Source organism: Fusarium fujikuroi, chromosome FFUJ_chr11 (assembly GCF_900079805.1).
Source record: "Fusarium fujikuroi IMI 58289 draft genome, chromosome FFUJ_chr11".
Taxonomy (NCBI): domain Eukaryota; kingdom Fungi; phylum Ascomycota; class Sordariomycetes; order Hypocreales; family Nectriaceae; genus Fusarium; species Fusarium fujikuroi.
In genome coordinates, this window is record NC_036632.1 from 533,698 (window position 1) to 547,068 (window position 13,371).

The 13,371-nt window shown below is 49.0% G+C and overlaps 6 protein-coding genes and 1 non-coding gene; 1 reads left to right on the top strand and 6 right to left on the bottom strand.

Moving 5' to 3' along the window:
• Positions 1–324: 324 nt before the first annotated feature.
• FFUJ_11422 (uncharacterized protein) lies at positions 325–1,180 on the bottom strand (the record flags this gene model as incomplete). XM_023570320.1 has 3 exons in its annotated part: positions 325–519; positions 635–873; positions 922–1,180. 3 exons carry the CDS (start codon positions 1,178–1,180, stop codon positions 325–327), a joined length of 693 nt encoding a protein of 230 aa, XP_023437448.1.
• Positions 1,181–1,675: 495 nt separating this feature from the next.
• On the bottom strand, positions 1,676–2,110 carry FFUJ_11423 (uncharacterized protein; the record flags this gene model as incomplete). XM_023570321.1 has 3 exons in its annotated part: positions 1,676–1,872; positions 1,920–2,012; positions 2,074–2,110. 3 exons carry the CDS (start codon positions 2,108–2,110, stop codon positions 1,676–1,678), a joined length of 327 nt encoding a protein of 108 aa, XP_023437449.1.
• Positions 2,111–2,372: 262 nt separating this feature from the next.
• Positions 2,373–3,075, bottom strand: FFUJ_11424 (probable ADP-ribosylation factor; the record flags this gene model as incomplete). XM_023570322.1 has 4 exons in its annotated part: positions 2,373–2,462; positions 2,518–2,589; positions 2,638–2,882; positions 2,940–3,075. The coding sequence occupies 4 exons, from the start codon at positions 3,073–3,075 to the stop codon at positions 2,373–2,375; spliced, it is 543 nt and encodes a 180-aa protein (XP_023437450.1).
• A 1,308-nt stretch (positions 3,076–4,383) lies between these two features.
• Positions 4,384–4,887, top strand: FFUJ_11425 (uncharacterized protein; the record flags this gene model as incomplete). The annotated part of the gene is made up of 1 exon (XM_023570323.1): positions 4,384–4,887. The coding sequence occupies one exon, from the start codon at positions 4,384–4,386 to the stop codon at positions 4,885–4,887; it is 504 nt and encodes a 167-aa protein (XP_023437451.1).
• A 502-nt stretch (positions 4,888–5,389) lies between these two features.
• Positions 5,390–5,505, bottom strand: FFUJ_scaffold13.rrna3. Its single transcript, XR_002792860.1, has one exon. It is a non-coding gene; the product is annotated as a ribosomal RNA (ribosomal RNA).
• Positions 5,506–6,460: 955 nt separating this feature from the next.
• FFUJ_11426 (related to nik-1 protein (Os-1p protein)) lies at positions 6,461–9,915 on the bottom strand (the record flags this gene model as incomplete). XM_023570324.1 has 3 exons in its annotated part: positions 6,461–7,022; positions 7,072–9,786; positions 9,857–9,915. The coding sequence occupies 3 exons, from the start codon at positions 9,913–9,915 to the stop codon at positions 6,461–6,463; spliced, it is 3,336 nt and encodes a 1,111-aa protein (XP_023437452.1).
• A 1,099-nt stretch (positions 9,916–11,014) lies between these two features.
• On the bottom strand, positions 11,015–11,720 carry FFUJ_11427 (uncharacterized protein; the record flags this gene model as incomplete). XM_023570325.1 has 2 exons in its annotated part: positions 11,015–11,488; positions 11,535–11,720. 2 exons carry the CDS (start codon positions 11,718–11,720, stop codon positions 11,015–11,017), a joined length of 660 nt encoding a protein of 219 aa, XP_023437453.1.
• Between the last annotated feature and the right edge of the window lie 1,651 nt (positions 11,721–13,371).

The following is a 13,371-nucleotide window of genomic DNA, read 5'->3' on the forward strand; positions in this document are numbered from 1 at the left end:
ACATAGCATGTCGCCGGATGTCATGGCTCATCTCTCGAGCTTACAAACCAAGAGATGCTTCATAATGAATGAAACCTTCTCACCGAAGCTCAAAGAACAGAAATGACCTTCTCAATGCTCCGGACTGACACAAGTCGTAGTTCATACTCTAAGTGCCGGTATTACCGACCCAAATGGGAAGTTATAAGGCTTGGCGAAGTGGATACAAACAAATACTACCAATTGCAGAGAGGAACAACCGCCGCAGCAAGAATGTCTGGTGTAATTATATGTATTGTAGCCATAAGCTTACGCCAAAAATCGAATCATACTTTCTACCTTGCCTTACCAGCAGTGGCTAGAGTAAGCAATACCCTTTGGTAGCTGTAGCCCCGGACTCTCCCTCATCTCAAGGAATCTAAAATACATGCGCTTCAACAGCCCCGTCCCATCAAGACACTGCGAACCCCCGGCCGCTTCTATCATTGCAAACACACCTTGAATATGCTGTCTCGCGACAACAGCTTCACCAAAGCTAACCTACTCAAACGTCAGAACAAACTTCTACGCAGCACAAAACACTTGCCTCATCTAAAGCTATAGCACAAGCTTTCGCAATGGTCACTGCACTAAGAGTCGGTGAAGCGCCACTAACGGCATGGCGCAGTGCTTTTAGGCCGCTGTATTTGTATTGTAGTGCGGCCTGCATCAAACCAGAGTTGGGGTTGCTGGTAAGAATGTGGCGGCATGCGCCGAGGAGGATGATGGAGCTGAGAAGATCACTGTCTGTAATGGCGAGACCAACCCAATCGCGCATTACATGTCCTTCATGGTCGTTCATTTGGTTGAAGAGACGGCATGTCCTGACGTTATATGGAACGACGACACGGACATCTTTACACTCCTGTTAATGGATAGGCATAAAGGAATGGGGGGACATACAATGGTCGAGAAGAAAGGTCTCATGAGATAAGAGTTGCTTCGGAAGCGCGGCAAATGGATCATGGCTATACCCAAGAACCCTGTTTAGCGAAGTGCTCTCTGCATTTCTAGCCATGTCTTCCTGGTGTTTCTGCATCCGTAGTCTTCTCTCCTTGGCATGTCTTTGCCGAACCGCATGGGAGTGAGTTAAGCTCCGGACATGCTGGGGAACAGGCTCAGCTGGGTTAGAGACGGTGACAAATTGGAAGTCTCGCGGCATTTTTGTTTCTTTGTAACGATCTTGTGATTCATGAGATGGAAAGCAGGAGGTCGAACTGTCGGAGAGAAGAACATTTACGGGGTTACTAATCTGGGGGATGCCAAGACTTACAAATTCTGATTTGGGTTAGTGTGAAGTTTGGTTGAAGCACTGAGCTATTTTTGGTTAGCCTAGGGTAGCCATCTGAGCGCGTTCAAGGTCTGCCTAAAGGATGAGGACGTGACGCATATATCACACAAGCGCTTCTTCATCCGGAGCCTACGGATTGTTTCCAGGCCTTCGTTAGTAATCCCGAATCACATCACTCAAGATCCAATGCAAGTAACATAGATCCTATTCTATGCCAACTAAGCAGGTATCAATCATCTCTCGGGCGTCACACAAGGTACATAATTACATAATTCCCGGGGATAGACTATTTATATAGTACAGTATTTTACAATGAGATATTGTTCTTTTGTCACTGCTCTATTTATCCACCGCTGCTCAGCGTTCTTATACACCGTACCGAAACTCCCGGAACTTCTTCTGGTAATAATACGTCGCAAGTCCACCCGCAGCACCAAGAAGAAGCGGTACAGGAGCTCGGCCACCTGTCTTGATGATTCTAGGCACAGCTGAGCCGGTCAGTAGGACACTGTTGGCAAGAGCAAGCTCAGACCCGTAGTCCTTGTTGTTCTTGAGGAGATAGCCTGCGCCTTATGAGCCGTGAGATCATGTGAGGGAGAGGAGCACGTACCAGCATAAGCGTAGGAAATACCGAGACCGACACCAGCGACGAGAGAAGGAGTTGAGCGAGTTCGGATGTAGCCAGCTGTACCGCCAGCGGCCACTGTGATGAAGGATGGTCAATTGGGGTCCAGGTCACAGTGGAAGATCGCAGGGCAACTTACGTAGACCAGCAAGAGTGAATGAAGGGTGCTCAGCCATTTTTGCGACGTCAATGGCGATCGGTGATACACTGACAATAAGCTTTTGGGTTGATGAGACTTGTCAGCATCAGCGGCATTTGGTGGGCTGATCTTCGAGACTGGCTGACAAATGCAGCTGATAGGCACGGGGAAATGTGGTTCCGGAGCTTATCGTACCGACACGGTCGCGTAGATAACGTGTTATCACAACATCAATATCGCGGCTCTCTGAGTGCTGAGACCAAGGCATCTTCTCAGTAATAGTATAGTAGTGTGATACATCAGTTGCGATGCTCTCTCAAGATGTGTCGCACCCATTCCAGACCCGCAGCCAACCCCTCCCCGGTCAAGGCGCTCGTAGGCTGAACGCGCTGATAGTTACGCGTTAGCTTCAGCTTGAAAGTGCGATGTGAGGCTGGTACTGACGCATTTCGATGGTTTGTCAAGGTATTGTTGTATATCGAGATATTCAGTCAATTCTGCGACGCTCATGGCTTTCTGTCGCATGTCAGTTCCCAAGAAGGCACCTGTCAGGATGCCTCTCACCGAATCATCCTGCTTATTAGCAAGCACCAAAAATGGCTGCTGCTCAAGCATATCTTCCTTCAATAACCCGGCCAATTCCGTTTTCGCTTCCTGTAGGGCTTTGATGTCTGAGCTGTCTATGACAAACACAACGGCTTGTAATCTGGACATGAAACTCCTCCAACAAGGTCTCCAGTGCGGATTTCCAGCATAGTCGAAGATTTTGAACTGTTGGTTTCCCTGGTACACGGGGGTGATCTCGACGGCTACTGATGTCAGTCTTATGAATTTAATGGCCGAACAAAAAAAAAAGGGAGACTCACTCTCAACGGATGGCGTCACTAGATCTGGATTTCCGCTCAATGTATGCACAATGGTTGTTTTTCCTGCTGAGCGAAGACCAATCAAGCCAACTGTGATTGGCGGCGGGGCCCAGAACTGAGAGAATGTGGCGCCCATGTTGGGTTCCTTGGCTGCAGGAGAATGCTGGAATTTAAGGTATGGAGAGTTATCTGTTTCGAGGAAAGCTGTGCGTTTTATGAATCCGTGGCATGGCAGACCAGGCATCAGCGGGGACTAATAAGTAAGCGCTACTCTTGACAGCTCACCCACTTTGATTGCTGGTGATCTGGTCAGATCTTGTGTCCAAAAGCCCTTTCTCGTTGGTGACGATGGTATCGAGCCAAGGACTGACCTGACCCTCATGCCTTTCGTCTTCTTCGGGATCGCGATACCAAGGCTAGACTGTTCAGATAGTCACCATGTCCATGGGACAAAGTCTATCATATTGGTGCTGTAAAGTCTTTTGAGGAATCATATCTAGGGAGAATTCTTTAGAAGGCTGGGTTTCAGCGTGACCGACAGTTGAAATGGCCCTTGAGGCCCTGGCATTCCCTGAGCTTGCGCATGATCCTGACCGCCTCGTTTCCTAAACGAAAAGATAAAGGCGTTTCTGAGAAAAATGAACATCAGATGACGCTCTGCAAAGGTTCCAGATCTTGTAGTGTCGTTTAACACGAGTATTACTGTTTCATGACTAAACGGGGATAAGGAAGACGCAGTTGGCCATCCTACACACGAAGCAAGGGAGAGATTCAATACAGAAGCAACGAAGGCGCAAACGGCAGTGAATGGCGATCGGTAACCAAATGCTGCATGTGGCCCTGTATGCCTGTGCCGTCCAAAGCCGTGTCACGCGGTCGTAGGGGATGGTCGACGCAGGAGGCCGACCGCGGCAACTTAAATCACCAATAGGCGCTGCTGGTTCGAAACAAACAGTGTGTAAAAGAATCGATAAACACCCTTTGTTAAGAGTCGTTGGAGGCAAACAGTACCTACTAGAATTTCATTTGAATTAATCATATTCCAATTTGAGAGCTTTCCAAGGCAGCACTTTGTCGTTCAAACAGCCGATGATAAGTGGTGCGTGGCGCATCGCGTTTTTCAAAGCTACAGCTGCTTGCCACCAGCAAGAGACCGCAATTAGCGTTGGCACTGGCAAACAGCTGAGCGGCAGTGCATGATGTTTGCTCTTTCGTCATTCATGCAAGCCGTCGTGCCCCTCCCTTTCCCTCCCCTTCTCTCTCTCCTCTCTCTGGTCTCTCTTCCTCCTCTCAAGATTCTCTTTCTTCCCTTCTCATCTAAACCTCACCGGCAGGATCAATACGACAACCAACACCAGGTAAGCCGCGCGATCAAGCTTTATCTATTAACCGGCATGAGTGCTAACAAACTAACGACCCAGAAATAGCCAGAAGTTGTTTTATCATGCCGGGCAAGAGAGGAAAGAAGCCGCCGCGCTCGTGGTCCATGTTCCCCGAGCTCCACGACCAGGTCGCCGATAGACTTGAAGAACATCAGCTTGACTACACCTTCTTCGACAAAGATGAGGATCTCGGCACCATCCATACCTTCGACACCAACATCATGGGGCGGTTCGTATGCCACAACAATAAATGTGACTCTCCTGGCTGGCAGAGTATGGTCGTTGCTATCACGATCCGCGAGTACTCCCGCAATCGCTACAATGTCCGTGTGTACCACCAGCGTTGCCGTGAATGCAACTACCTAAGCAAGCCAAAGCTCAGAGAAGATACGTATGTCGACAGAGTCACATACCGAATCAAGAAGTGGAATGGAGTTGAGGTCGAGAAACCAAAGTACTCTGACAAGCGCACGGAGCCTCACGAGGAAGATCACTGCGAGGGATGCAAGGCCGGACACTGCAAACGAGGAAATCGGGACTACGAGGACAAAATGTATTTCGCTTGAGTTGCCGGTAGACGTGGGGATTGGACAAGAGCGACATCTAGGATATGGCATGTCCAATATTGCCTGTAGCTGAGATCAAAGTTTGCCAAATTCAATTGATCAGACAAACTCTCAAATAATTTATAGGCCCTCATGATTTCGCATAGGGCGCAGTTTGAGCTTAAACCAAAAATAATTAAATGGATGTTAGTAATACAGTGAAGTGTTCCATCCAGGTTGAGAGTAGGAGTTCCTTCATTTAAAGCATTTCCCTCAACCTACCCAGCATAGCAAAGCAACAAAACAAACGTAGGAAAGGCCTTATCGTTTCATTTGAGACTTCGCAGTCGCACCAACGTTTTGTAAACAAGTCCTCGCCAGTCTCCCCGCCCAATGTGCCTGTTCGTGACTTCAACTCCACAACCATCCCAACAACCCAGATTGTCAGTCAGCCACACCACATCCTCTACAGCTAACAGACGGGCAAAAATAAAGGCAGATCAAATCACAAAGAAGGCAAAAAGACATACAACAGCGGGGATTCGCTGGTCGTCACCGACCCAACTACTAATCCGCCCCTTGCAGGCTTGACTATGGGAGAGCGGACGGGATCCCGTATTCTACTGCAGGTATGGTCGTATGTGATGAAATGAGCTGCTGTTGTGACTCAAGAAAGCTGAGTCTTGCTCTCTATAGCTCTCCTTGGAGGCAAATGATTCTGCCACTTGCAAAGAACCATATGAATCATGATTAAATTGCGCCTCATCCCAAGAACCCGTGCAGAACTTGGCATCTTATATGTCTGTATTTTCTTTATAGACGTGTCCCTGAACACCATACTAACCAGCAGCGACATTCCCATTTCTATCTACCTTATAGTAAGGATCCCCAGCATGTGTCATGAAATCATAAGTGCTATCTTGAGATTGTACAGCCCCAAAAGCATCAGTCGAAAAGGTGCCAATCGGGACATCAGCGGGGAGTTTCACAGCCGGGTTGTTCTGACATCTTTGGTCGAGTAATGGTACTTTCACGCCAAGGGTCGTTTCTCCTACTCAATCGCTAGCTAAGCCAAAATTCGCAAACTTTCGTGGTTGTTACGGCTAAGTGCAATTGCTATCTTCATTCAATTCGAACGATGACTTTTCGTGGTTTTCAGCGATGTGCTATTTCCCAGGTCATCGATCAGCATGATTTGAGCTGCCATCACAACCGGCTTGCGATTTCCTAAGTCACAGCATCAGACAAATCTCCTTATTGTTGATTACGTGTTTCCTTTTTTTTTTTTGGTTTTTGGAAATCAGAGCGAAATATGCTCAACGGAGAATGGTATCTCTCACACAAAGCATTTATCATGTATGCGAAGCTTTATTTAAAGACAAGCTTGACCTACAGAACGGCTAGGGTTTCATTACAAAGTGCAAGCTGCTACCTCGCTACGGTACTTGCAATCATCCCTCTCAGTCCTACACGCTCAGTGACGAGTCCTTGAAAGGCACTAGAATCAATGGACAGTCATCTCTTGCCCCCGCTGTCTATCGAGTTAGCCTAGGCAAATTCCTAGAAAATGTCACTTGTAGAGCAAATGTCCACCTTAACTATTAATAACCGCTTCCAGCTCACGCAGCTTGACAGGTTTCGTCATAAAAACATCGACACCGCTTCTAGTTGCTTCCTCCCGCGTACTCTCAGACCCAAGTCCCGTGATAGCCAAGATCTTGGATGCAGCTATTCCGTTGTATCGCTCAAAGGCTCGTATCTGACGCGTAGCTTCTAGACCGTCCATTATCGGCATAGATATATCCATGAGTACACACTTAAACTGCCCCGGCGTCTCTTTATACGCATTCACCGCTTCCTGCCCGTTTACTGCGGTGTGATACGGCTTTTGGAGTTTCCTCATAAAATGAGTTAGCATCTTGAGGTTTATAGGGTTGTCTTCTACTAGGAGGAACTGTGGGGTCTGGAAGTAGTCTTGGGCTGGGACCAGCCCGCCCAAGGGACTCTCTATGGCGGGTGTCGGCGGTTGGCTGCATGATACCGTGTCTGAGGGCGTGGGCAGTGGTATTGTTCCTGTGCTGTGTGAACTGTCTTCTAACTCAGCCCAGAGGGTGATGGCTCTTGAGACTGCCCTTGCTAGCTTGTTCGGAGTGAGGCTTGAAACTAGTTAGTAAAAATGGGCATTACATATACAGAATGACTCACGGTTGTGCAACAAAACCACATAATCCCGTGTGTCCAGCCGATATGTGTGCTGACTCGTATCTTTGAACGACAAGTGCGTTGTTGCAAACCACCAGTACCGGTGCGTCGGGCCATGACTGCGCTAGTTCTGAAATATTGCTTGTTGAACTGTCCTGCACAACAACGACATCTGGAGCTAGTCGTTCCACCTCTGATAACGCGTCCGATACCATGCCGAGGCGCTCAAAGCACAAATCACTCATCAAGGCTTGGAAAGTCATAGACTCATGCTGAAGAGCGGTCACGTGGCCTGGAGGCAGACCGGCCAGTTTGGCGCGTAGGCCGTGGCATGGGCTTTGTGCGTACACCGCAAATTCAGACCCTGGAGAGCTTGTACCTTGCACCATGGGTATCGACACTGTGACTTTGGTGCCAACATCGACTTGGCTACTGATGGATATTGTGCCTCCAAGCTGGTACGTCATCCTCTGGACGAAACTGAGTCCCAGCCCCGTCCCGCTAGATAATTGGTCCTCTTGAGAGAACGGCTTGAAGACATTATTGCGGAGAAAGTCCTCGCTGATTCCGCGACCCGTATCTTCAACCACCAGTTCAATCATGCGCTCTCCGCCTGTAGCATCTTTTAATTGTGATTGAGACAACGTAACCTTGATGAAACCCTGAGATGTGTACTTGAGCGAGTTTCCAAAAAGGTTCATGATAATTCGGCGAATAGCACCGGCCCGCGTTTGGAAGCTCCATGGGAGCTTTGGATCGTAGAGCAAAAACACGGAAACGACACCACCCTGTGGTCGATTCCTCTGGTCGATGACCTTTGCCTCTGCCGCTTCTATTGAGTCCATTCGTCGAAGGGCGCTGACGTCGGCACTCGTTCGGCTGTTGAAAGGACTGAAGATGTGAGCGATCGACGCATGCTGATAGCTGTGGCCTGCATAAACGCTCTCTACTGCATCCTCAGCAATTTGGTCCAGGTGGACAGTTTTGTTGAAGATCTGCTCCCGATTCGAGGGTGCAGTGCTGATCGTGGATTCCTCCGAACGGCCGTCGTCTATTGTATCTGACCCCAACGATTGATTGACCTTTGTAAAATCCAGAAGATGCTCTGTTGTGTCAAGAAGAGTACGGCAGCAAGTACCGATCAAGTGAGCTATGTTCTGCTGCGCTGCACCTAAGCCAGAGTCGTTTAGCAGTTCAAGGCCGAGCGTGATTCCGTGAAGTGGAGAGCGCAGCTCGTGAGATATTGAGCCCAGAACATCTGACTTGGCCTTGTCGGCTGCCAGTGTTTCTATTTGGAAGGCCTCGGATGCCGCCAGTATGCCTAACGCCCTGAAGAAAGGCAATTCGCTGTCTCTGTCGGACTCACGCCGCAGTCCCTTTGACCATGCAAAGCCGCCGATGGAGACCAGGGCCTTGACAGGATCCCAGATAGGTATAAATGCCACATATCGGGCTCCGTTGAAAGCCCCTTGCAATTCACGTTGTTCGTAGATATGTTGTTCGGTTTTCGAAAGGATGCTCGGTGGTAATCGTTGTTCTTCAGAAATTGAAGCAAAACTTTTCGCATCATGAGTGGATGAGCCTTTTGGCTCAAATTCGAATATGCAACCTTCGGGGTATTTTTGAAGCATGTGAGATAGAAATATTTGTGAAATGTTGCTAAAGTCCTTTGTGTAGTTGGAGCCGAGGGCATTGGATGATCCAAGCAGCTGGCAAGAGGGTTGGAATTTGGTGGCAGTAGGGGTATCATTGTTAATCGCGTTACTGTAGACGCCTGGACTTAGGCAAGATGCATTGAGGGAGAAGTCGTACTGAGTCTCTGTTTCTGGTGAGTGGACTAAATGAAGGTCCCGCGAGTCTCCGCTGAAAAAGGCGCAGTTATCAGCGGGCAGAGCTTCTTTGATGATGGTGGCGGCGATGAGAAATGGATTTGAGGACGTAGGATCCTTGCGTTGGTGTTTCAGGATCTCTGGTGGAATAGACTTTGTGGGGGAGATATTTTCATTGTGGTGTTGTGTTGGGGTTTCGCTCGCATGAAGGTCTGAGCCGAGATGCGATTTCTGGACTGGTGAATGCAACCCCCTCTCAGTGAATCTCTGCAGCCCAAGGCTCATTGCCGTGCTGCGCTTTAAAGAGTGTTTGATTCGATTGCCCTCGAGGTGATCCATGATTGTTTGCGACAATCCCCGCATGACATTTGAATGTTTGTCTGTCCAGTTACCCCCAGGCGTAGGGTTCATGACGCACAAGACACCGATGTTGATGCCCCGAGGAGACCGTATAGGCACGGCGGCGTAAAACCTAGCGAAACTGCCTGGACGACAATTGGGACTTGACGCAAACCTTGGGTCTGCAGCCAGGTCTTGAACAACGATTACCGGCAACTCTTGCGAAGACGAGGCATCCAAGGTCTCCTCCATAGCACGTAAAGCATAGTGACAGGCCCCATCGGCACGAGGGATGTAGGTGCCGCAGAGCAAGAGATCCTCATCGCTTTTGTGCAACGATGAGCTGTTTAGTAGCGACGTGGAGGGCGTTGCTTCGGCTACTATGTACTGGCTTATCTCGTCGAATAAAGATACAAATGAGCGCTCGGTGTTAGTCTGACAAGTTGCCAACTGGGCGAGACCAGTGAGGACTGAATCTGGTGACTTTTCGGGCCCGGCAACGTTGATCTGATTGAAGGGCTTACACGTTGTGCGTAGTAACTCGTCGTATCTGTGGAACCCCGGTGAGTTGAGTAGCTCATCCCAGACAACAACAAATGGTTTCTCTAATTAAAACATACCGTGAGGTCTCATTCTCGCGCCTGTCCTCAGACATCGGTGCATCCCTGACACCCGACATATTCTGTCGCCTGACGATAGGTATCATCAAACTTGGGGCAAAGGAAAGGATGCTGAAATCCACGAAAAAAGGATCAACAATAAGGCCTTCTCTTCCCGCGCCTGTTAACGTTGGGCCTAGTTTCGCCACCTGGACGCGAAGCTAAGGGGGGCCTGACAGGAGATTATTGGCCGCTGATAGAGATGCGCCATACCTGAAAGGACGGGCAAAAGAGTTCTAGACCCCAAGGTCTTTGATGGTCTAGAACATTTGTATCCCTGGATCTTCTGGTGCTCCCGCGCGTTTCACCGATCGTGCCCATGATCAACCGATGCAAATGGCATCCAACGATGGTGGCAATTCTCCAATATCGATTGACCTAGTCAGAGGCATTCGCCACATGGGCCGGGTAGTCACAAGCCCATTTTTTACCGCCGAGGTTCTTTTTAGGTGGATGATTTGCCCGTCCAAAAACAAACAACACGCCGCGGACCGGAAATGTGACCTGTCCCGCGCACAGAGCCATCTTCTTACTGCCCAAGCCCCAAGCGGAGGAAAACCTGTTTTTTTCCCTCCCCGCTCGCAGGCTAAGACAAAGCAAGCCAGCAAAAAAGCCATTTCGTCATTCTCAACTCATCAAGACGAAGAAGGATGGGGCCTCTCAACTTACGCCGGGGCCTCTCCGTTCAACACGCTTGTCTGGTTGGTTGACTGGTCTCAACATCCCTGTCTAGTGCCTCTTGCTGACACATGGACCCCTGGACCCCTGGACCCCGATAAGACCCCTAGACCCCTAGACCTTTGATTATGTGGGGACGCTCGGTTTTCCACTCAGTCATTAATTATCCATATTTGCTGTTTTCCGTGTTTCGACCTTAGGTTTATGCGTAATTTCGAGATGCAACGCAAACACTTGACAGGCACGGTCCTTGATGTTTTATCTTGATGTTTTACATTGTTGCCTTTTGATAACTCATATGTGTAACGAGACCTGGAACTCCTTTTTCCTTTCCTTGACCTTTTGCTCCCTAGTGATACTATAAAAAAAGAAAAACCGCCCGACAATCGTGTGTAGTCGCTTATTAACCGGAGACAACTCTCCTTTGAGTGCCTGGGGAGACTAGTCAGAGGTAAAGCAGTGACTTGATGGGGCATCATGGCATTTCTGTTGCCGCTTCGCGTACAGTAGACCGCAGAAGTTACACAGTGTTCGAGGTCCTGCTGGACCCTCGCGCCATCGCGGTGTCTCTTCAGTCCGGCAGGATGTGCATGCCCTGTTGCTGGGCTGGGCAGAATTCGCCTTCCATAGCCGCAAGTCTTGTCGTTGGTGGTGTTGGTGCTTTGGCGGATGGCTTTGCCCCCTGGGCTTCTTGTGCGAGACTCCTAGACCTTGGGACTTGCTCATAGCCTTATCTGTAGGCAGCACGCTGTGCGATGATTCCTGATCTCTATGTAGATAGCATGGCGCGTCGGCATGGCATTTGCCATGAGGGGATGCGGTCTCGTTTGTCAGGGCCGAGGCTATAGCTGATGTCTGGAAGACGGTGACACTGCCGAGTGGATGGCCGACGCATTCCGGCGATTGGTCGCTGCACTGTTACTGTAAGTATAGGCATATAGATTGGCTAAATTCTACTTACCTGTGAGCATGAAGACTCGTGTTTTGATGTTCCCTTGTGAAAGCTGGAGAAGGATTTGGCTCGTAGGCGGGATGCACGTTGCTGCCGACAACGAGGGCGTTTACATTGAGTAGTCGTATCTCTTAGCCTTCTCAATGGAGAGTGAGAAGGGGATGGGGTGGTCTTTGATGTAAGTGAATCGTACATTGTGTGACATGTGCGGCGATCTTGATGAACCGTGAGAGATCGGGGATCGAGCAGTGTTTATCCAAGTTGACAGCCATCGAGGGATCTGCAGGGTCTAGTGTCCGCACCGTACCTCCAGTCCCCCACGAACCACATTCGTGTGGAATGATGTCACCTTCCGTACTGTGGACAGCGATTGGACCAGCAGGTTCTCAGGGTTCACAAGTCGCTAAGCTTTTCGGTCAACTGCGGGAATTTAAGCGGCTTTAAAATAGTGCGCAGTACAACACTAAAATACAAACCGTCGGAGAAATACAAGCATTCTAGTCCTTGAACATAAAGCCAGAAGTAACAATAGCCAACGTTATTCTTCAGTCACGTTCTGTAATCTGCTTCTATCTCATGCTTAACAAGGGGGGCTGGGAAACTTGGAAGTTGGCGGCTTTGCAGGACATAACTCACAAGTGTCTTACCCAAGACAGAGGACAGATGGCTTTACGGTAATGCAGCGCTCATAATGATGTAACCCCCGGTCGGTCCGGTGACAGATCCCCACATACCCTGACTGTCTTTTTCCAACATGGCAAGACCCTGCCGATCTACGGAGTATCAATCCCGTCCATAAGATCAACCCCAATTTTCACATTTCCCCCCTTCCAAATTTCTGACATACCGATTACTTCATATGGCGTTTTCCAAATGACCATTTATCTTTTCCTCATTTAGGCGCGTCCAGTAGCCAGATAAGATATGCCACCCCACCAACAGCAAATGCCTCGGCGCAACACGAACCTTTTAATTCACGACATATTCAGCTCCGGCGAAAACACAACGGTTCCCTGGGAAGCAATTTGTAAGGAGAGAAAGCAACATAGTCCCGTCGCCCCCATAGTTGACACGTCTAGCTCAACCAGCTGATGTCGAATGGCCTGTGGAATGTCTTGTTTCTCGTGAGGCAAAGCGTCACTGCATAACACAACAAGATGTAAACAATCTTGTAGACTTTGGCAGCCTTGAGTACACGAGCGAGATCAAGGACCGGCTGGTCTGTCCGATATGTATTGGCATTTTTGTGACTCCGGTGATTACACCATGCGGACATCTATTCTGTCTGGAGTGTATACAAAGGCACTACAGGACATGCCAGTGCTGTCCCCTGGATAGAAGGAGGATTCAGGTAAGCAGAACACGGCTTGCCAGGGGAGTTATGGATGCGATTGGAGGCTTGCTTGTACGGTGTCCCAACTCCAAGGCTGGATGTACTCGTGAGATGAGGCGGGATTGTATAGTTGAGCATCTGCTAAACATTTGCTATCGGGCTACGATATCGCAAACAAGTACGTCACAGATAAATTCAGATATTGTATGATATATTCACTTAACGCATGTAAATATCCCTAGGCTTGCTTTAGTGTTGCTAAGGTATGGTAGTTGTGCTGAGTGTTGCTAAGTGCCTGACTGTTCGTGATATTAGGTGACCAAATCATTAGTCACTGGACTTAGCCTGTCGATCTGACTCACGCAAACCGAAAACATTTCATCAGGCCTCTGCGTTTCAAGTCCCGTAGTGAACATCTACTCATCAGGTCCGCGGCCCTCATGGGCTAGTTTTACTTACGGACTGGTTGTCGATTGTAAAGGAGCTTGCACGCTTGAACCGTCATAGGTCACG